This window comes from Lissotriton vulgaris, chromosome 2_1, assembly GCF_964263255.1.
Source record: "Lissotriton vulgaris chromosome 2_1, aLisVul1.2, whole genome shotgun sequence".
Classification (NCBI taxonomy): Eukaryota; Metazoa; Chordata; class Amphibia; order Caudata; family Salamandridae; genus Lissotriton; species Lissotriton vulgaris.
This window is the reverse complement of record NC_141687.1, coordinates 716067995-716092021: the sequence shown is the minus strand read 5'-3', so window position 1 is coordinate 716092021 and position 24027 is coordinate 716067995. Positions and strand designations below refer to the sequence as shown.

The 24027-nt window shown below is 44.8% G+C and overlaps 1 protein-coding gene across 4 annotated transcripts in view; it reads right to left on the bottom strand.

The window, feature by feature from the left end:
- DENND5A (DENN domain containing 5A) overlaps positions 1-24027 on the bottom strand; it is a 341747-nt gene that overhangs the window by 288879 nt on the left and 28841 nt on the right. For 2 of the 4 annotated variants that reach the window (XM_086955975.1, XM_086955974.1), the window contains exons 2-4: positions 17722-17793; positions 16984-17093; positions 8499-9159 (exon numbers count right to left, since the gene is read on the bottom strand). In XM_086955975.1, the coding sequence (XP_086812101.1) occupies positions 8499-9159; positions 16984-17093; positions 17722-17793 (843 nt within the window). The remainder of the gene's footprint in view (positions 1-8498; positions 9160-16983; positions 17094-17721; positions 17794-24027) is intronic. The other 2 variants (XM_086955976.1, XM_086955977.1) reach the window with 1 other exon arrangement.

Genomic DNA, 24027 nt, shown 5'->3' with positions numbered 1-24027 from the left:
AGTGACCAGATAGAAGGGAGTGGGAGAATAGGGAGGTTAAGCAGGTCAGGCTTCTGGAGGAGAGTGCAAGGGACTTTACAGAATAGGGTCTGAAGCTGTCTCGTAGAGTGCACAAATATTTATGTAGTGATATGAATTATCAGTATTAGCTCCGGAGGAGACAGGAGTGAGAAGGTAAAGTAAGAGGTGGGAGGGAGGAGAAACAGGAGTGAGGGAGAGGAAGAGTTGGCCAAAAGAGAGACCAGAATGGATATGATAGTGAAGATAGATTTTAGAGGTGAAATAGGAGGTAAAATCAATGAAGTAGGGGTAAAATCAGAGGTATAGAGAGAGGAACAAATCTGCTGTTTTGATTTGCTTCAGGCAGTGTTCAGTATCTAAATGTACAGGTGGGGATACGTATCTTACAACCTTTTGGTACAAGGAGGAACCAAGTATAAATAATTTAATTAAGAACATCAGTCACTGAGGCTGCGACCGGGCTGAGGCCCTGGGGCTGGACGCCGCTGGCCGGCTGCTCCGGCTGGCGCGGTGCAGCACACCCCTAAGATTTGGCCAGAGGTGGGGGCCCGTGGTGGTTCCCGTCAGTGGAGCGCTGGGGACAGTAATCTGGCCACTTTCAAAGGAACTGCCAGCCTTGATGACGAGAGATGGAGAGTGGCAGGCCTTGAAAATGTGCAGATATGTGCATGCACCGGGCGGTGACTGCCAGTGGTGAATCCAGGGGCCTGCAAGGGAAGAGGGGGCCCACTCTCAGTGCCAAATGAGAGTCGGGTTGGGGGCATCTCCTGTTCTTCACACCTTTGGCCTAGCGCAGCTGGAAATCGCGGGCCCCACAGGTTTCCTGGTTCCTACCAGTTCAACGACTGCCTCTGGCTTACTGTCCTGTTCTGGTGTGTGACTGTGGCCTCCTGTGTTCTCGAGTTGGTTTCCATGAGACACACACTCGTGGTCTCTGGGGTCAGGACTGTATCCTGAGACGGCACCAGAGATGGCCCCAGTCAACGGCAGTGGTTCCTACCTGTGAACAGCTAATAAGTGGCCCTACGGACGGAGTGATGTTGGGGCCAAAGTGTGCAAACGACGCTCAACAAACAAAGCTGGACAAATTCGCACTACCAGAAACAGAGAACCCTGAGCTTCACCCCAAGGGTAAAATGACAGCAGGGCCAGAGAGCGAACGCCGGGAATTTACCCTGAAGGACGTGATGGAAGCTATCTCTGGGGTCCGGTCGTCATTAGAACAAAGAATGGACACTATCACCACGGATGTCACCCTAATCAGAGTGGACAAGACGAAGATCAGCGACTAAGTGAAGCAAATGGAGGTCGTCACTTCTAGTCTCCTGGGCGACACGTCAAAGCTGCAACAAGAAGTCAAGGAACTCCAGGGCTTTCGCGAAAGATAAGCTTGACGATTATGAAAGTCGCACCAGGAGGAACAATATTCATTGGGGTGCCCGAAAAGGCAGAGGGGCCTGCAGCGGACCTATTTGTCGAGGACCTCATCCGTAACCACCTACACCCGGAGGGACTCTCAAAGTTCTTCGTGGTAGAATGGGCACACAGAGTCCTCGGTGGACGATTGACCCAGCGGCCAATACTGGCAAGACTACTAAACTTCAGGGCTAGAGATGTTAGATTACAGAATGCCAGGGTGCCCCCCCCTCTTCGCTACCAAAATGCGGAAATCTCCTTCTTTCCGGACTTCACCCTGAAGGTGCAAAAGCAGCGAAGATCCTTCCTAGAGGTGAAGAAGAAACTGCGGGATAAAGGCATGAAGTACGCCATGGCGTTCCCGGCCCGGTTAAGGGTGGAGGCAGAGGGCAAAGCATCGTTCTTTGAGTGTCTGAAGGAGAATGTTGACTGGCTGGAGGGGGGCAAATGGGCACACCGCTAGAGCAGGGAAGCTAGCCGCGGACTGCACTGTAACGACTGCCGTACTGGTAAAGTACTCTTGCACGATTTGACCGAATCCACATGTATGTTATCTCCTGGGTGGGGAGGGATGGTGAAGTTGATTGCCTGATGTCTGTCCTGGATGCTGGCGCTGATTGCCCTTTGGCAGTCTAATAGCGATATGGTACTCATCTTGGAGGGTGTCTATTGTTATGCATATGGGGGGTCGGGTGGCGGAGCTGTTCACCCCCACAGTTTACATCTACTAGTTAAAGGTTGGGCGGCAGGCACTCTGCATAGTTGTTGGATGGGCAGTTTTACGCCCAGAGTGCAGCGGATCAGGGAGGGGGGAAGGTGGGTTGGGTGGGGAGGGGGGGTTGTTCATTGTAAGTTCAGAGATGACGATACTGTCTATCAGTAGACAAAGGGAGTAATCAACGGTTCACATGTGCATTGATGAATATGCAGTAGGATAAGAGTATACGACTTCTGAGTTGGAATGTCAATGGTTTGGGGGACAAAGTTAAGCATAGTGTTGCAACTCCCCGGACTTGGTGTTCCTTCAGGTGTCCCATTTTGTTGGTTACTCGTGTCAGGCACTAAATAGGTGGGGTTATAGTTTGGTGGCGGGATCCAGGGGGGTAGGCATTATGCTAAAGAAGTCATTCCCACTTACCATACAACGCACTTGGATTGACAACAAGGGTGGTATGCAGTTATTACGGGGCAGTGGAAGGGGGCAGCACTGACACTGATGTCCGTATATGTCCCGCCAGGTCTGCAGGGCCGTACGTTTAAGGACCTTGGAATCGTAATTTTTTCATTTCTAGAGGGATATCTCATAGTGGGTGGAGACTTTAATGCAGTGGTATCAGGAATACTGGACCGTCTTCCCCCACGAAACATTGGACCCTCGCAACCGTGGCCTCCCTGATTTTGTGGAAGCTATGTGCCTGGTAGATATGTGGAGGTCACTTCACCCACAGAGTCTCCAATACACTTTTCATTCTTGGGCACAAAACAGCCTCCCAGGTGAGAGGCGTGCGCGAGATATGACATTTGGCGAGGGGTATATCAGATCACTCTCCAATCCGGGTGGAGGCAGTCTTACATGAAAAAAGGGTTGGGAAGGTCGCGCCGATCAACCTCAACCCCTGGTACCTTCGTAATCCAGTGGTGAAAAAAGGCTCTGCTTCTGGCCATAGACCACTATTTTGCAGACAATGTTGGATCCGTGACCTCACATCAAACTGTATGGGAGGCTTTTAAGACAGTGCTGAAGGGGCAGGCTCTCTTGCTCATTGCAGGGGTGCGAAAAAAGAAGGTGAAAGATCTGGTCCGTCTGGAAGCAGACATCCTCCGATAGAAGGAAGATAGTCAGGGGTCAGCCACAAAGGAGGTAATGCATGAGCTCAAACTCAAGTATAAGTTACTAGCCACCGATATGGCCAAAACATTGGGCATGGCGAAAGAAGGAAGGATATACAACTTGGGTGGTAAAGGCAGGAAGCTCCTAGCATGGCTAGACAGGAAGGAACTGGCTATTCGTTTAGTACCAGAACTCACGGACACTAGTGGCGGAAAGATAACAGATCCACAGGCGATTGCCAATGTGTTTGCTGATCATTACTGGCAGGTATACCTGGCGAGTTCCGCTACGTCCGAAGAAAACTCACAAGCAATGCTCTCAGATGTCCGTCTCACAGCCCTGTCCCCCGAGGAAAAGCAGTCCCTAGATAGCGCATTTACCAATGATGAGATAGCGCAGGCAATTAGAAATCTCCAACCTGGGAAGCGCTGGGTCCTAACGGCCTGCCGATTGAACTGTACAAGCTCCAGCCAAATGCCTTGGCGCAGCATCTGCGGAAGACGTTTGAGGACAGCAGAGAAGCGGGACTGCTCACCTCGGACCAAGGAGAGCAACTCTAGTCACAATATACAAGGATGGCAAGCCCAGAGACAGGTGTTCATCCTACAGGCCCATCTCCTTCTTGAACGCAAGATCCTGGCCAAGCTGCTGGCGAGCCGCTTGACGCAGGTTATCAGCAAACTGGTACACCCTGACCAATCAGGTTTTATGCTCCACCGTAATAATGCACTGAACCTGAGGAGATTGCACCGGGTGTTGGGGAAAGTCGGGACGATCCGTGAAGACACAGTGGTGGTCTTGTTAAACGCCACCATGGTGTTCGATACGATCGAGTGGCCATACCTATTCGCAGTCCTGGCGAAATTGGGTTTTGGGCCCGGTTTCATAGGCTGGGTACGTCTCTTATACGCTGAATCCCTGGCACAAGTAGTAGTAAACAATAAGAAATCAGAGGTGTTTGCGCTGAGTCGGGGAACACGTCAGGGGTGTCCGCTGTCACCACTTCTGTTAACTCTTTCCCTCGAGCCCTTGGTGGCATGGATCCACAAAGACACTGTAATCCGGGATCTCAAGTGGAACAAGGCCTCTATGCAGATGAGAACCTACTCTATCTAGCTTCCCCCAGGTCGTTGCTTACCGCAGTCCTAGATATATTTGCCATCTTTGGGAGATACTCAGGCTGCACAATAAACTGGGCCAAGTCCTTGCTATACGTCCTCAGCAGGAATTCTCTGCGCCTGCCTAATAACTGTCCAATTCAAATTGCTGAAGGGGGCTTCCAGTACTTAGGAATTTTCATATTGGCGGACCCTAAGACTCGATATGGCCGTAACCTACTCCCTCCTCCCCCTCCCACCACAATACCCACCCCCCGCACCCGGTGGGGACTTAAATGGAATGTTGCGCATTGGAGGGCGCTCCCCCTTTTCCTGCTGGGCAGGTCAGCTCTCTTTAAAATTATGTCATTGTCGGGCTTCCTTTGTGCCGTGCAATACTACCCAGACTTGATCCCCACACACTATTTTAAAGAAGTGGAGAGCCTCCAGAGGGAACTCCTTTGGGATGTTAGTCCCCAAATAGCTCTACAGAAGCTGGCTCTCGGCTGGTACGATGGGGGATCGGTCTCCCAGATATACAAAATACTACTGGGCTGCCCACCTGACTACAATAAACCACTGCACGTACCGATGCCCGGAGGTCCCGGGGTATAGAATGGACAAATGGCTGCTTCCTGGGGGTAACTATAACAGGGCCCTTTACTCTAGAATGTGCAAGTTCCCATAAACGGGGCCAACCAAACACTCTGTGCAAGTATGGCAGGCTTCGAATCAAAGCCTGGGATGGGAGCAGAAGCTCACGCTAGCCACTCCCTTGTGGGACGCTGAACAATTAGGTACCTTGGGGACTTCAAAGGGCTTTGACAAATGGGACCTGATCGGGATCTCAAAGATAGGAGACCTATGAAGGGGGGAGGAGTGGTACCATTCACCCCCCTGAAGAGCGAGTATGAACTTTCGAATACAGAGTATTTCCGTTACTTACAGATACGACACACCCTACTTGCGCAGCTTCCCAGGGAGCCTCTCCACCAGAGTCCTCGCCACTGGAAGACAGGTTGCTCGAGTGTTATATGACTATGAAAGCAAGCTCCCTTACATATAAAAAATGAATTAACAATACACCTGATCCCCTCAAGCTGATTCGGGACTGGTGGGTGAGGGACAGCCTAGAGCTGGATGACGAGGAATGGCAGGATGCGATCTCCTCCCCATGAGAGGTTGCGATTTCCTTTAGGCTGCATCTGGTGTGGCTAAAGATTCTCCATAGGGTGTATGTGTCTGAGTATCGACTTGTCAGCATGGGAGGGGTGAATGACGAGAGGTGCAGGAGGCAGTGTGGGCAGGAGGGTACATTCATGCACATCTTATGGGAATGTGGCTACATCCAAAGTAATTGGCAGGAAATACACGAGTGCATGAAAGAGGTTCTTGGGGTAAGCCTTCGTCCTGAAGCCACGCACTGCCTCCTGAATGTATTGGAACCCAAGGACTTAAATAGCAGGGACAACATATGGGCCATACCGGGCCTGATGCTGGCCAAAAGGAATATAGACCAGCTCTGGGGTGCTGGGGTGCCGCCTCAACTAGCAAAATGGAGGGCGGACATGGACTGGTGCATGTTTAGGGAGAAGATAGTGTATACAATGCGTGGATGCCCCAAGAAGTGGCCTGCAATCTGGACTAAATGGAACACATACAGAGGGGACATTTGTGCCTGTAACGCCTTGAGTTCTTAATCCAGTCGCCACCACCGGTATGACTCAATGTGCGATGTAATTATACTGTAAAGATTCTTTCTTCCTACTGTATGAACACATTGCATCAGTTCTCTTGTTTAATAAAAAGAGTTTTTTTTTTAAAAAAAAGAACATCAGTCACTTTGTATTTTGGTGAGAGATTAACCAATATTTTTGGCATCAAAAGAAGCCCTTGGAAACTTGGACAAATTCTCTGATCCTGACGACGGCAAAGGATGACCCCCCTTTGTTCCAATGCAAGTATAGTAGAATACGGGCATGAAGCAATCAGCACAAATGCCTGATGGAGATTTCCTTCCCAAATGTCCAGCAAACCTTTGACTGAAATCCTCCAGAATCTTTATAGTCATGTCTTTGTCCTTCAGAATAGTAACTGCTACCACCAACTGCCACTCGTGGGGTACAAGCTCAGGAGCCTCTAATGCAAAAGAAGAAAGAAATTTGCAAGACTGCTGGCCTTGCAGGAAAACAATGTTCTCAACAATCATGTGAGCTAGCCTCGTTGGTATGTGTGGTAGCTTTCTTTTATTAAATGGCAGCAATAAATGTGCACTACTGTGATTGTTTTATCACTGTTGGAACTAGAGGATTTGTGATAAGCTGAATGAAAACTGCCACAACTACTTTGTACGGTCTAATGGAATGATCAAAGCAAGATGATGCTGAAGCAGAGATGGCACTGATTGTTCAGGACTGCTTCCCTGTAGTCACGTCTTTCAATAGATAACAGAGGCTCCCAAAGTATCAGCTTCTCTATAATTGTGTCTTGATGGTTTGGAGAAATTTAAATTGAGGACACAACTACAACAGTATCATCCAGGAGATGAATTTGGACCACTTGCTCTATGGTTTAAAACAAGTGTATCAACAACTCAACCACAGAGAGACAAAAATGCTCTGTGGCACGTCAGCAAGAACATCAGTATTTTTTAAACAGAAATACCAATTACATGTTTTTATCACTTATTCAACGGCAACAGTCAGTAGACAACCAGTAAAGCATCCTTGACTGCCCGTAACACAAACATTTCCAGCCATGAAGTCTTCAAGATGTTAAAGGAAGCAGGCAATCTACAATGTAAATTCTCGATTGCTTAAATATGCTTGTCCAAATAAAACAACACCAAGACATTGTTGAGAGTGTACACCAGTTACCGTATCATCATCCTCTTGCCCTATGGCTGCTTCAATAGATTGTGATCATACAGTAACTCAAAAACAATTTGAATGCATATAAAAAGGGTATTCACAGTAACCAGCGTGTGCACAGTGCATTAGGGGGTTGGTGAGACTGTGAGCCAATGCTGCACATCAAAATGTCCCCAGACAGACTCCTGATTTCCATAGTTTCACAGGAATTGAGAACTGACAAAAATCACATGTCCGATTTAAAATACCCATTCATGCAACCAACTGTTGCAGCACATTCAAACCATACTTAATCTCTGTCCTTACCCTGGTTGTCCCCATTCTTACCCATCATTGTAAGTTGTTGGGCTTTTTTGTACTCTGTTTCTTTGCTGCGCACTAGATTTAGGAATAGAGCATTTTCACATGTAATATCTAGATTCAGACTACTGCCCCATCAAAGAAAGCCAGGGCAGAGCAGGGCATTGCACCTTGAACCCTTTTGAAACCTCCCAATTGTCCCTATGTGCACACAAGCTTGTTATTCTCACTGTATCATTCCACCATGCTTCTCAACCCCACTTCAGTCCCAAATGGAGGTCACCTGATGTGAAGATTTTAATGTGGTAATGCAAGAATTTATAATGAAGCTAAAGTAATTCAGAGGAGTACTTGTATCAGAGCACAGTTTTAAATACTGATATCCATTTTATGGACTTTGTAACTGGCCATGTGTTTATTTAGTGAAGTATCCTTAAAGAAGACACAATAACACGTTTAAAACAATAAGCAACTGTGAAGATTTGGTTACTGATCTTCTCTTGCCTGTAGAGAAAGTGATGCTGAGGTACCTAGACTGATGATGTAAAGGATGCTAAAAACAAAGTTTGCTGGGGCAAATCGATCCAGGCACTTTACAGTTTTTGAACTATATCAATATCAGAACACCTAATTTTGAGGAGAGAGTAACAAAAGCAAATAATGTAGCAAAAATGTGTATATAGACTGTGAGCAAGAAGGAAAAGCTCAAGCACAGTTTGAGATTACCTTTTAAAATAATATCGGAAAATAAACCCCACCCTGTGGAGATACCGATACGTTCCATATTTGTGTGTTAGCAATATTAACTTCTGATGTCAGCACATAATAAATCAATGTTATTTTCACTTTTAAAACTCCTGTAGTTGTATCATCTGACTATATAAGTTATGTCCTTACAATAGTGTGCAATGCATATTTTATATATCACACAATTTCATAATGTGGGATAACCCATCTACTTACGTTGGGAATAAAGCAGTATCTGAAACTCTAGTAGAGCACAGGTGAAAAGCTGCACCACATTCTCCACTCCGAGTAATTCAAAAACATCTTTCACAGGAAAGTCAAACAGCGGCAGTTCACTGGTGCTTGGCCTCTGGCAAATAATTGGTCCATACACACCCGAAAACTTTAAAGATCTCCCAGCTGGAGGAAGAGGGACTTCATAAAGAATATTGTATATATAACTTTCTAAAGGTAATGGTGGCGGCTGGGGGGATGTCACAGCTCGATGAAGTTGCTCAAGCACTTTTTTGCAGGCTTTCATGAATGACATTGGAGTGATGAGGCAAATGCATTTAGAGACATACAAAGTATCTCGAGAAATGTCATAGGAGTTGAAGCGCTGCAGTTTCGATACTGGGATTTCATTGCAGTCTTCCAGGCTGCTATCACTGTCTTTGCCATTGATAGATGGAGTATGAATGATATCATATTCAGCATTGTGCATATGATATAACGTCTGCATTGCACTACAAATCTGTTTGCTGGTAACTTCTTCATAAAATGTGAGAGCAAATCCAAATGTTCTAGAGCCATCTTCCCGCGTGATGATAAATGAATGGAACTGAGGATCTCTTGAATCAGCCTGGGTCTTGAAGGAAAGCCCTTTGGGCATGCAAAGCTGTAAAAACACAAAGAACATTTTTTTTAAATTGGAGACCTAAGTTTCAACGTGCCATGATCCCACCTGATACATCGAGGAACAGCCTCTCAGGTATCAATGCCAATGTGTGCAATGCACAAAGGATATTGTGCTGTGAGCATGAAAAGGTGTTATTGGGGATTTACTAGGATGTTCCCTATTTAAACTTATTACATATTTATAGAACCTATGGAGTCCGTGTTTCAGTGAACAGAGCAAAATGTTCCAATCTAAATGTGTGGCGATTCATCAGTAGTACCATCATTTCTCTCAATAATTGACAAAATGATGTTGTCTTTTTATGAATACAAGGGCTGTCATAATCAACATTTTAAAACTAGCATTAGCAACACCATCAGAACTGACGTTTCCCACTATCCTTTTGACTTTATCAATGCATGCTTTGTTTTGTTTTTGGAAAGTTGTTAGGCCCTCATCAGACTAAAAAAAACATTTGCTAAAAGCTAAAATATTTTTGTGTCAAAAAGCACAGACTCCGACTCTGCATTTCTCAAATAAAATCTTATGTTAAAAAAAAGCACAGACTCGCACTTAATGGAACTACTGTGTGTTTGGATGTCCTCTTTGTGAAAGGGCAGAATACCATCAGTCAAGTAAACGTCAGCTAATGACTGAAGTCGGCTGAACCACGGCCCTATGTTGTATGCTGTAGTCAGTAGAAGAAAAATGTGACTGACACAATAGCACACCAAAGGGCGAAGAGCACTGGCTAAAAGCTAGTATAAGTAAGCGCATTATACATATCATTTTAGTAAAATCAGAAGGTCTTGGCTAACACCAGACCTAAAAATCTACCTACTCGATGGTTGACTCTAACAAAGTTCTAGCTGAAAGATTCAACAAGACTTTTAATAAATTTTCCTTGCTACTTCATTCATACTTATATGATATATAATCAGAAAAGGTTACACTATGTTATGTTACAATATTTATAAAGCGCGACAGCTGCCCCAGCAAAGAGGCGTCCCGGCGCTAACTGCAGTGAAAGACAAATGGGGGTGAGCCAGGGCGGTCTGCAACAGAAGGAAAAGATGTGTTTTAACTACAGGTAAATATGTCCCCACTTCACTATTAATGAAGCTTAACTAGAAGAAAATACAGATGACACTGAACCAACCAAAGAAAAACTTTAACCTGTACATACCATGATACAATACAAATTAATTTTTAGGAATATTTCCTAAATGTGTTTATCACTCCAAGCATTAAATATAAAATCATTTAATATCTGAAAAATTCACCTTATGAGCAAATAAGCCACAGCAGTCTTTGTCCAGTTTACTTACTGAGCATCTAAGGCAATATTACACTCCTTATGGTCCATACCTGATATGTAACAACAACAACAACAACAACAGACTAAACTGGATTTTAAATAAGAATGTATTGGTTTATTATTTAATTGTGAGTCAGATACCTTTAAATATGAATTTGAACCTCAAAATAATTTTTAATGTATTATAATTGATTTATAATATGTGTATTTTGTTGTATTATTATTTGACACTTAGTCATTCTAAAACATGCTCTACAAAGTTACTTTCAAGCAGTAGACGGGATCAATTACATGTGGATAGGTAACTAATCAAAGACATGATGAGTGTTCAGTAAGGAATGTTGAAGCATAAATCAAAAATAACACAACAAGTAGTAACTATCAAACCTTTATGATGTAGCCAATACCTGTACATCACCAAATCTACTTTGTAAACAAGAGAAAAACATGAACACAAAGACTTTACAGAATCTAAACTAAATCAGAATACCTATTTAAGTGTTTACAGTATTCAGCTACAACTCTGTATGAGGGTGGTTGTATTATAAATCTAAAACGTTTCCTGTTCATATTAATCAATTTTCATAGATACAAATTTTATTAACCACAATGTATTACTTATCTTACGGCACAGAACAACACACTCACTGCTGATCCAAACAGAGCATCTTATGTACATTTCAGAAAATCACCCACCGTCAACCCTCCCCACCTCCAAGGAACATGAGGATCTGGAGTATAATCTGCAATATGACCACCATTTTCCCCATATCTTGGATTGCTTCCCAGGACAGATGCAGGCCCAGTAAACTGGCTTCCTCTAGCTTTGTTGCGTGGCCCATGCCAGCTCTCCATCCTTCAGCGTCAGGGCCAGGGAACACTTCCAGCACCTGGCCACATCCCTTTTCACCAATAATGTGCCCAGCCCCACAAGCGTGCAATCCCATCTCAGGCCACCAGCAATGCGACCCTGGGTGAGACATTTCGAGGGTCCAGCCCAGTACCTCAGAGTCACAAAAATTGATATCCAGTAATTGCGAATAATGGGGCAGTCCCAGACCATATGATAGAAATTCTCTGACCCCACTCACATCTAGTGAAGGAGGCATCAGGAAGCCTGCAAGCCCTCCGCAGGCGCCTAGGTGTGTAGTGGGCAGAATGGAGGAATTTCAACGGAATAATGCGTAACCGGGCATAAATGATATTGGAAAAACACATCAACAAACACCTATCTGACCATGTCGAATCCACAGGATGCCTTGATCAATCTCAATCCGGATTTAGGCCCAGCACCGAGTCAGCTTTGATTGCTGTCACCAACAATATCAGGCAGTTCCTGGACAGCAGACAAGCAGTACTACTCTTGCGGCTTGATCAATTGGCCGCCTTCAACACAGTCTCCCATCAGATCCTGCTCAGGAGACTTAAAGAAATCGGAATCCATGGACTAGCCTTTCAGTGGATGGCGAGTTTTCTCTCCCTCCAAACTCAGACTATAAACCTAGGCCCCTTCTGATTGAAGATCATAGGACTGACTAGGGGAGTACCTCAGGGCTCCTGTCTCAGTCCCACTTTATTCAACATTTGCATTGCTCCCCTAGCGGATTTACTCAGGACAATTGGTTTTACACCAATCTCATACGCTGACAACACTCAGCTCTTATTCTCATTCAACAAATCCACTTCTAAGGCCCAGTCTACCTTCTCGAAAGGCATGATAGCCATCACTAGCTGGAAGAGGAACAATTTCCTCCAGCTTAATGCAGGGAAGACCGAGATTATGCTGTTTAGAGATGCACCTCTGCTGTGGTTACCAGATTGGTGGCCGGAGGATCTAGAGGACCCTCCAGAGCCCAAGACTGTGGTCAAGAACCTTGGCATACACCTAGACCAGGAATTGACCATGAAAGATCACGCCCCAACAACCGGAGGTTCCTGCTACCATGTACTTGGCCTGTTATGGATAGTATTCCCCTTCCTCCCCTTGTCCACATGGAAAACTCTCATCCAGACATTGGTGTTGAGCCGCTTGGACTACTGTATTGCCCTTCTGGTCTCAGCTAATGAGTCCTCACTGAGCAGGTTACAGGTGGGCAAAAACACTGCGGCACGCCTCGTCTCAACGGTCCCCCCAGAACTGCCTCTCTTCCTCTCCTACAACAACTTAACTGGCTTCCGGTACGCAAACGACCGAAATTTAAAATATGCTGTATTGTGCACAAGGCCTTGGACGGCAAAGGTCCCAGCTATGTCGCAGGAAATTTCAATCACTACATTCCTTCTAGGCCACTCCGCTTTGGAACGAAATCTCTGCTTCTTGTACTGCTGTTCAAAAATCGTGACTACGTGGAAAGCTTCCTTTCATCCAAACCCTCTCTACTGGAATTATCTCCCTATCCATCTGTGGCAATGCCCTGATCACCTTCAATTCAGAAGGCTCCTTAAAACTGCTCTGTTTTAACATATCCTCCCTCTTGGTCTACTGAAGCACCTCCATAGCGCGGAGATATCCCTACGGGAGTAATTCATGTGCTTTATAAAAAATTAAAAAATGGCTAAAGCATGGAGGCAATACATGCCTCTCTCCATTCCTGCTCCAGTGGAGCCAGTCATCCCTCCCAATTCTCTCCTAGGGTTGCTAGCATACAAGAGAAGTGGTTAACAAAGGCCTTGTAGACTTGGGATATACCCTCTTGAACTAGTGCGCCTCCAAGGAGCTGATCTTCAAAGAGGTTGCAGTCAGGGGTATATGTCAGTATTGAGCGGTATTTAGAAAGTGTCTGACAGCTGAAGACAATGAGAACTTGTGACTTATGGTGGGTAAACGATAATTGCAAGTCCTGGAAGTACTTCATATGGTCGCCCACCCAGATGTCACCCAAGTGAGAGATACAAATGGTATCCTATCCATTGAACCCCGCCAGCCGCAACACTTCACGCAACCATCTGCCGGTCCACAGGCGGGTCGCCAGGAACATCTCTCGTCCCAACCCATCCAGCGCAGGGCAGCCCTCCAGGTCTCAAATACCACTTTGGTGATCTCCGGTAGCACATGGGGAATTAGAGTGCCATAAAGTATGCCCATCTGGTTATCAAACCATATCAAAGAGACAGCAAACCAAAAGGCTGGGTCCATCCAACCTCCATTTATCCAGTCATTCACTACCACTGTATGTGCTGCCCAGTAATAGAGATGGATGTTGGCCATGACCAGGCTGTCCCCATAAGTGGAGCAGACAAATTTGTCGAAGGAGATCCTGGCTGGTTTATTGTCCCAGAGACATGTCCGTGCTCAAGAGGTCATGGCAGCAAACCACTGGCTGGGCACAGGCAAGGGGAAATTCTGGTGTACATATAGGATGTGCGGAAGGACCATCATTTTATACAGGGCCACTCTACCAAGTATGTTAAATGGGAGTTTGGCCTATGGGTTGAGGTCAAACATGGATGGCCCGGTGAGGGGACTAAGGTTTAGATTCCAGGCCAGATCCAAGTCCCACAACATGTAAATCCCAAAGTACTGAAAACTGTAGCGCAGGATCAGCAAAGCTGGGTGCAATGTCTCCTATAAGAGGGATCAGCAAGAGCTTAGACCAATTGACTGTAAGGCCAGAAGAATCCCCAAAGGTGTCAAGGATAGTAAGGAATCAAGCATCCGTTTTGGCTGGGCAGGCCATAAACAGAAGGACATCTGCGGCATATAGAGCTATTCTGTCTTCCAGTGCCATTTCCCAGTCAAAACCCCAGACCTGGGCATTGCATCGAATTCAGGAGGCAAATGGTCCCATGGCAAGAGTAATTAGGATGGGTGACAAGGAACATCCCTGCCTGCTGCCTCGGACAATGGTAAATCTGGGAGAAAGCACACCATTCAGGCACACCTGCACCTGTGGCCCTGTGAATAGGATGTGGACATAGGCTGGGAATCTTGGTCCCAGCCCCATCTTGACCTTCTTAGATACAAATTTATAACAATACTGAGAATAATTGACATTTACATTGCCAACATAGAGCCCAGTGTATTAAACTTTTTATTGGTTGTCAAACCCTCCAGTTTGCTAAACCTGAGTGTTTCCAATCACTAAATGTCGTTTGTAATGTACTAAACCCATTTTAGGAGTGTGTATAGTTTTACAAGCTCCTAAAATATTTTTGAGAAGCAATTTGGAAGGGGCGTGTTTTGGGAGACCCATTCATTCTGTAGTATATGTATCAATGGCTTTTACCATGAATCTAGTCGCAACCATTGATAAATTACCAACTCCAATGTTAAAATCGTAACCGATTTGAAGGAAAAAAGCATCATCCTTGGAGCCCTTCCCCTTTGGAATTCAGAATTCAGAATGCAGCTCTTACGTAGGTTTTTCAAAATTGAAAACTTTTTTTTAAGGCAGCCCGCTTTCCTTTACTGAAATTGATCTACTTTAAGAAAAAAGACTTTCAACTTTGTAGTGCACTCATAGGGCTATTTGTCTGCTGACCCTTGTAGACCCCCATCTCTGGGATTCTAGCCAATCAAAGGGAGTCACAGTTTTCAACCTGTCTGATATGTATTTATTTGGCAAGTCATTTGGCAACCCGCTCTGATTAGACAATTTGCTTAGAGACCTATTAGTAAATAAATACATAAGATATGGTTTACAAAAAGCAGAGTCACAACTTGAGACCACTTTTTGCGACCAGTCTCGTCATACATCTGGTTCATAGGGGTTTTTCAAAAACAATTGCCTCTATCCCAACATATGTGTGGAGTGTGGGCAATAGAAGTCAGCAATATTTGACTTCAGATTCAGCTTTCAGTGGCTGACAACTTTCAGGGAATCAAGTTGCCAGAAAAGGTTTCCATGAGCTGAAGTCAAAGCTCCTTACATACAGTGTCAAATCTGAAAGATGCCCTTGACCACTTTAGCTGCCAAAGAGAGGCTTTATAAAAAGACAAAATTGTTTTGTATCTAGGGCCTCCTTTTACATCACCTCTAGGTGACCCTTGAGTGATCATTTTATGAATCTCCAACGCAACTATCAAATGCATGTAGGATGAGCAATAGAAACAAGTGATTTGATAGTCAGCCATACACATTTAACCAATAAAATACAATTTATGTCTTAATATCAGGTGTCAAAAACAACAAACCAATGTTTTATATTGGAAAATATGTGTTATAATGGCAGATATGTTTTATATTGGCAGATATGTTTTATATTGGCCGATATGGGTCAAAAATACTGTTCAACAAATAAAATCTTCAAGGAATTCCTCTCTTTTCTGCAATAATTAAAATACTCGGCAAATAAAGGAAACATCGTGAAGACCACCACAGCAGCAGTACACAGAACCTCAGTGAACCATGAGAAGATGAGAAATGTCATACAAACAAGCAGTAGCAGAGCCAATAGGTCTCTCCTTTGTGGTCTATTGAGTTTGCCAGTGGGTTTTAGCTACGTTGCACATCATCTCAGAAGCTGTGCATCATGACTAACGTTATTTAGTTTTTTTAAAGCTTTTAATGGTGCTGGCCGCAGCATATTGTAGGCACGCACAAGAGCCTGCAAAAGGATGCAGGTGCTTTTTATTTTCCTTTTTAATTACTGATCCAAGTTGGGGTGGCAGCAACACGGTGGAAGGCGGGAACACCGAAGCAACGCAGGATACATAAGCACCCTTGGAAAGGGTGGGGTGGCATCAAAAGCAAAACGGGTAAGGGCGGGGTTGGAAGCAACATGGGACTTTGAAACAACACAAGGGAGGGTGGGAGGTACACAGAAACATCACGGGTGGGAAAAGCAAAAGTGCAGGTGGGGGATGGTACAACGGGGCGAGAAGAGCGCGTGGGTGAGAGTAGGCAACACAGAGGGCGCGGGAAGCAACGGAGAGAAGCACACTGATGAGCGCAACAGGGAGAGGGCGGGAAGAAGCACATTGGAGACAGAGAACAACACAGGTGCAGGGGGAGAGGGAGGCAGCTCGAAAATACATGCACTGATGCACTCTTATGGGCTGCTGAACACAAAGGAAATAAATAATGTGCTTGGAAAGGAGTCAGTGGATGCAGAGATCACAGTCAATCAAAGAGATGGTAAACAGGCAATGCTCCATGGGAGAGACAAACACACGTTTGGTAAGCTATGACATGAATAAGAAGCAGACAAATGAATGTGGCAGGAGAGCCAACCAATGGTAAGCTATGAGCAGACTCCAAGCCACTCTATGATTTTGGTAAGTCTAAACATGTTTTGTAACAGAAAGCACATGTACCGGCTAGTAGGCTTGACCTATAAGTTACATTGACGATATGAATCAAGCTAGGAATCTGAAAGATTATGGATATCAGTGAATATTATGATGCATTTGATTATTCCATAGAGAGACACAATTCTGCTTTGTTGAAGCTTAACAAAAACTACCTATATTAAGCTGAAAGATATTTTGATTAAGCACACCAGCCTCTTCCTCGTAGTAAACATGCCACTCAAGTACAAATTAAGTATAAAAATGTGATACAAACCATTCCCACCGCATCCTGATCATAAGGATTCCATTCTACATTCTCTGGGTAATGTGCAAGAACTTTGGACTTAAAAGTGCGTCTTAGAGGAGTCTGTTCAAAATTCTCCCCTAGAAGAAAACAACATAAAATAAAACACAAAAATAACAATTATTTTGCATACTTCCATGTTCAAACAGCAGGAAAGAAGGTAGAAAATCGGGGATAAAGACATAACAAGTTAGGAATAGTTTGCATGTCCGAGGGGAACACAGAACAGGAGAAGAAGTGCAGGTGTTATTGCAAAAAGAAAACCAAAAATAAGATTAGTAGCAGTGTACAAGATTATTCATTTGTGCCTTCCTTTAACTCAGAATCTTACAGAATTAGAACTGTAGTACCAAATCTGTGGATTACAGTTTACATGACATTAAAAACATTTTATGTCTTGTTAAAAAAATGTTTTAAGGTGTTTAAAGGAAAGCACAATCAGACAACAAACAACATGCATAAAACTTTAAAATTACAGACAAAACTAACATAGTGTAAATTTTGAAAACCAATTAAGGCTTTTGCTATTGTCGTCCCAACAAAGCACCAAAGTAATATTAAAATCCACCACCTTCTACAGCACCCAACTTTGAAGAAAAGTCTGTGAAAAGAATCTTAAAGTTGAAAGTGGAAGTCCAAGAAATGCCACCAAGCAGGTGGCAGGAGAAGAAACAGAAAGACATTCTGCTTCATTTGGCGTTATTTTACCTTCAGATGCACTTGATATAAAACGGCCGACACCATCTCGTGCTTTTGAAGCCTGTATGTACTCGCATAACGCTATATAACAGACAAAATAACAACACATTACAAAGTAATAAACTATAAACTTGAAAGTTACTAAATTATTGCAGTTGCCAAATTAAATGCTATGCATATTGTCTTTCCAAGAAAACATTTTGACACCGTTTCTACGACGATGATACTGTCAACTAAGGCAGCTTGTTCAGAATGCCTGCATTGTAGTTGAATATGACCAATCAACTAATATTATTGTGATCTTGACAGCAGTCAAAGTCACGATATTGAGATATATTATCCAATTGCATTAATTGATTCCCGAGTTAAAAGTGAAAGCCAGACAGAGATGGTAAGACACATTTGCAGAATGATCAATACTGCATTCCTATTCTTACATGTCACAGCGACTATGAGAAGTCGATAAATAAGAGACGATTGTTTCTGCTGCCAATGTAGATACTTTTCCATTTCCCCTGAAGCTATCTCAACTATTCTCTGGCACGTATTATTAATGACAGAGCTGCAAAATACGAAACAGCTCAACAAAGGCATGATGAAACAGGGGTTTGGAATTTAGCTTCTACTCCAGTTGTAGCTAATGAATAGAAGGTTTGTAGAGTACATGTTACACTACAGAATTGATGACTACATTCCTTTTTTGTTTGAAATGTTTTCATATACAGCTTAAAATGTATACAAATGTTAAAAAATATTAATATTTTAATACAAACAAGGTGGTTACACAAAAAATATATTTATATAAGTGTAGGTAAATTGCTATGGATATGTGTATCGCTTTACATGAATAGGAGCATTCAATTTAATTCAGTTGATATGCTTTGGTGGTTCAAGAATAATTAAATTCCAGTAAAATGTATGAAGAAATGAGTACATTTAATATTTATAAAGCAAAATGTTGTTCATAGGCATTCCAAGGGTGGCCGACAGTGCCTATCCTGTATACGTGTCCAATGTTAAAAAATGTTCATGACCAACTTCTATCTTTTTTGCACAGCATAGCAAATATAATTTCATTGATGGGTCCAATACACAGGACTGGGGGACAGAGATATTTTCCAGTAATTGGAGAGGGTGTCATCTGGCCATTCAGGTGGGCTGTTCCTATGAGAAGCTGGGCCAGAACTAGTTTGCTTAACCCTTTCGATGCTGATGACGAGCTAAGCTCGTCATGATGCACAGTTGAGCTGTGCTGATGACGAGCTGAGCTCGTCATGAATAATGTACTATATCAATGTCCAGCACAGGAGGGGGAAAACGCCTAGCAGCCAAGGTGTTAAGGCAGTCCTCTATCTGGAAAAGTGGGAAAAACTGATAGATTGGAATGCTACCCATTTCCAGAGGTTCAAGACTTATTGCATCATGCCTCCCATCACCTTTTGTGTGTTTGCAGTAATTTACAGAGATAGACCATGGTGTAATGAAATGATGTCTATCTTTTATCTTAAATTCAACTTTGTATTTTTGTTCTTATGAGGAATCAACAATTAATTTAATTATATTCAATTTAAGAGTTGAAAATATTTTGGCTGACTGTTTTTAATGGCTAGAGGTTTCTGCTAAAAAAAAGATAAACAATCACTGAATGGTAAATACAATTATGTGTTTGTCATATTGAGTGTATCCAGTAAGAATATCCTGTAATGGCCAAGACCTCCTGTTATTATAAGAATAAACTTTATTTCAAAAACGTGCTGCAAGTTAAAAACAATAGAGGCAATATTAAACATTTCACAACAATTCAGCACTTAGCACAAAGCCAAGGCGGTCCTATTACGTATGAATTGTAAAATCCATACATTAGAATAGCATTTAGGCTAGTTTGCTATCCTAAAAAGAAAGTCTTTGGTTGCTAGTAATTTGTTGCCGGCAATCTTTTTTAATAGCTTAACATCCTAATTATTAAGTATATCTTATTTTAATTTCCTATTTAGATGTATTAGTTTACCTGTTGAACCTTTAGATTTACAATTGGGAGAATTAGGTTTGGTCTTGCCCGGTTATTGAAAGGTATTCGGGAATGTATAAATTACACTGAAGAGGAAAAGCATCCAAAAACCTGTGACATGCCTACTATGCCTGATGACCCGAAATAGAAGAAATAAACTAGGGAATAATGTCCCTGACCTAACACTTGTTACCCCACACATTTGTACAGCAGAGACCAGGAAGTCTGCTAGAGAGTTGGGTTTGCAGCAATGGACGACATAAGTGTTGTTTTGGGTTAGGTGTAGGTCTGGGTGAAATTTTAATTATGTCGGCATAATTTATGTTATTTCGAGTCATGCTTGTTATGCAAAATTCCCGAAATTATGCCATTACATCACTCTGCATAATTAAAAGCCATACATTAAAAATGTCCTGCAAATGCATGGGAACAGCAAAATCTAAGTGGCTGTTGTTCATGAAGCTTTCGATTTTATGCACTTTTTTAACTCCAAACTTTTTGTGGCAGGGACACATTTAGAGCTAAAATGTATGACGAAATGACAGATTTGCATTACATAATTACGGTTATTTTCACGTAATTTTGCACTCCCGGGTTAGATGGAAGAGAGGTACTCAGATGAGAAAGACACCAAAGCACAGGTAACAAAAACACTGAATTAAGAGATACTATTAGCCTTTATGAACACCACAGTAAATGATAAACTGCCTTAGGTGCACTAGGCCATAGAAACTGGGTTCTATGTATGCATCCCTTTGGCAAGGAAGGTTCATTGGTGAGTGGCTGGACGCCTCCTAGTGGAAGATATCAGGACCCCCCCTAAATGCACTCCTTGTGGTTCTGCTAGCCCCTACACATTCAGTAACTAATATTTATCCCTGCAGCACTGCACAACATGATTAGTTCTCTCAGTGCACAAGGTTTATAACTTTATATGAGTGAGTGAAATGTAGCAAAATAGCTGTTTGTTTAATTTAAACACATGAATATCACACTGCAACACTGACAAACTTAATCTATGATTATAGCTATGTATTATTTCATCTGAAACATGGAAAAAACATAATAAACTTAGTTACAAAAAAGGATCTCACATAGGCGAGACCTATTGACTTTGCAAATGCTTGTTTTCATTGAGCGAGCACATCTACGACATTGAACAGGCTACCAACATGTAAACAAATAGATTCTTAGATATGCAGGCATTGGTGAGGTTTTTTCTGTGTGCTTTGCTCAAAATAGCATTAGAGGTTGATCTCTGAATTGGTCTAATAAATCTTTTGAGTGTTACTGGCTGGCTATATACATATTATAGGAAGGTCCTGTGTAAATCAGGGCTAAGTGTTTCTTATTTGTGCCAGGTGCAATGGTCAATGCACGGTCACTTGAATTGTAAACACTTGGCTATTGGCAGTCAGTGGAGGGCAGGCAGGACAAAGTAATTTGCCTTGAAATCCAGCAAGAGGTGGGCTTCAGTTTTCTGAAATCTCTGAGTCTGGAATGAGGAACAAATGCAGAAGAAGGTACATGCTGAGGCCATAATAAAGTCTGGACAAGGTGGTCAGCAAAGATGACTTTATGCGAGAAAATTTGTGTGAAAGAATGGAAGAAGGATAAAGATAGGAAGGACTGGGGCAAACACTGACTGACAGTGACTAAACTGGACGTAGTAGGACAAGTACTTTTGGGTTAGAAGATGAAAAGGAGGTATGGAAGGAACTGGTGTGGTGGAGGAGGAACAGAGATGTAGGAGGAACAGAGAGAACGTGGAAGGACAGAAAGTGGGAAGAACATTCAGTGGGGGTAACGGACTGGAAGGAGTTGAAGGGGGTCAGGTCCAGATGCAGCAGGAACAATTATGGAGGAAGCCCAGAGGGACTGCTGAAGATGGGATGCTACAGAGCAAGGAATAGTACCGAGTGAACTGCAGGAGGAGGCCAGGGCCACTATTGGAACCACCTCACAAGATGAGAGGAGTCAAAGTGATAAGAATAGTGTGGCCCCAGCTAACAACCCTGGCAGTGGGGGGGTGAGGAGCGTGCACGGAGTCGCTCCAGAAGAGAGGACGATGGGCTCCCATCTGCCACGGTTCATTAAGGGAACCGTGGTTATAGGCTAGTGTTGGATTCTTGGAACTGAAGACCTATGACCCTGCTCGCAGGCAGGTCGCTCCCCACGCTGCTGCACGGCTCTGCCTGCATTGTTTTTGCCTAATCTTGTATTTTTCCCCTGTACCTAACTTGATTTCTTGCCCAGACTTGTTTTTATTCCCCTGTGCCTGTACTTGGTTTCTTGTCCAGACTTGTTTTTATTCCCCAGTGTCTGTACTTGCTTTCTTGCCCAGACTTGTTTTTATTCCCCTGTGCCTAACTTGCTCTCTTTCCCAGACTTTTTTTATTCCTCTGTGCCTGTACTTGTTTTCTTGCCTAAACTTGTTTTTCCTTCCTGTGCCCAGTTCTCCCGTGGCCCCCGCCCGTTTTTCCTGTCACTGCATCCCTGCGGCCCCGCCCACCTGCAATCCCATTCGCCGCCCCGCTCCTGCCTCCCAGCTGCTCCTCCCTCCCACATCCCCTTATATGGAAGCCACTATGCGGCCGCGTAGCAGCCGCGCTCAGCGGGGGCGCAGCTGGCGCACCTAAGGCAAGCCCGTCTGCGCCCGTCCGCGCCTGGACCACGCCCAGCGCCAGAACCCCTGGCCCGCGCGCCTCCCACCGCACCTGACCCAGACTCAGCTATGACGCCGACTCCCTCCACGCTCTCGACACATGCCGAGACCAACGCTGCAACCAGGCCGCCCCAAAACACACCTACGGACCCTTCTCCTGCCGCAGCTGCAGATTCACCTGCGACAGAACCATCAAACCACCAAGAACCAGACCCAACCACCTCCGCTGCATACTCCTCAACACCCGCTCTGCACGCAAACACGCCATCGAGTTCTGGGACCTACTCGACACCACAGGCCCGGACGTAGCCTTTCTGACCGAGACGTGGTGGAACGACTCCTCTGCACCAGACATCGCCGTAGCCATCCCAGACGGATACAAGATCACCCCCAGGGACCGCGCCAACGGCATCGGATTAGGACTAGCCATCGTCCACAAGTCCACCTTCAAGGTCACCACCCACGCAGACGACTCCCTCAACACCGCCGAACACCTGCACTTCTGGATCCACACCGACCCCAACACCACCTCAGAGGAACTCTCATCTACAGGCCCCCCGGAACCCGGGCCCGCTTCAGCGACTCCATCGCTGACCTCGCCAGCACCCACGCACCCGCCTCCAGGGACTACATCCTCTTCGGGGACCTGAACTTCCACCTCGAGAACAACAACGACGCCAACTCCTCCACGCTGATCGACAACCTCGCCAACCTCGGCCTCAGACAACTTGTCACCGCGCCCACCCATGCCGCCGGCTACACGCTGGACGCCATCTTCTCCACAAGCACCCACGTCACCTTCGACCACACAACCGAACCCCACTGGATCGACCACCGCTGCATTCACTTCACCTTCAAAAAACCAACCACGCACCATCGCACTCAACAGCTGTCTCGTCGCTGCTGAGGCAAAGTCACTGAAGATCAGCTGATCTCCACCCTCTCCAAGAACCCACCCACCGACCCCACCAACCCAGACGCCGCAGCCTGCAACCTCAGACAGTGGATCAACGACTGTGCCAACACCCTCGCCCCACTGAAGAAACCCTCCAACAACCACGCCAGCAAGAGAGCCACCTGGTTCACCGATGAGCTCCTGGCCTCCAAGCGCGCACGTCGGAAACTGGAGAAGAATGGCTCCACGAACGCACACCGGACAACCACGCAGCCCTCAAGGACGCCACCCGCAGACACCACCACCTCATCAGATCAGCCAAGAGATCCTCCTTCAAAGACCGCCTGGATAACAACGCACAAGACAGCAAAGAGCTCTTCCGCATTGTAAAAGAACTCTCCAACCCCAGCGCCAACACCAACGACATCCCGCCCTCACAGGAACTGTGCGACTCACTGGCCATCTCCTTCCACCGCAAGATCGCCGACATTCACGAAAGCTTCAACACCACGATCGACCCGACCACGCCAGACTCCACCCCTCTCCCGAACACCAACAGCACCAACCGCCTGACCTCCTGGTCCAACGTCAGCGACGTCGAGACACGCAAGGTCATGAACTCCATCCACTCAGGATCACTGACAGACCCGTGCCCACACCACATATTTAACAAGGCAGACGAAGCCATCGCACCCCAACTACGGAAGATCATCAACATCTCCTTCGAAACAGCGACATTCCCGGAAA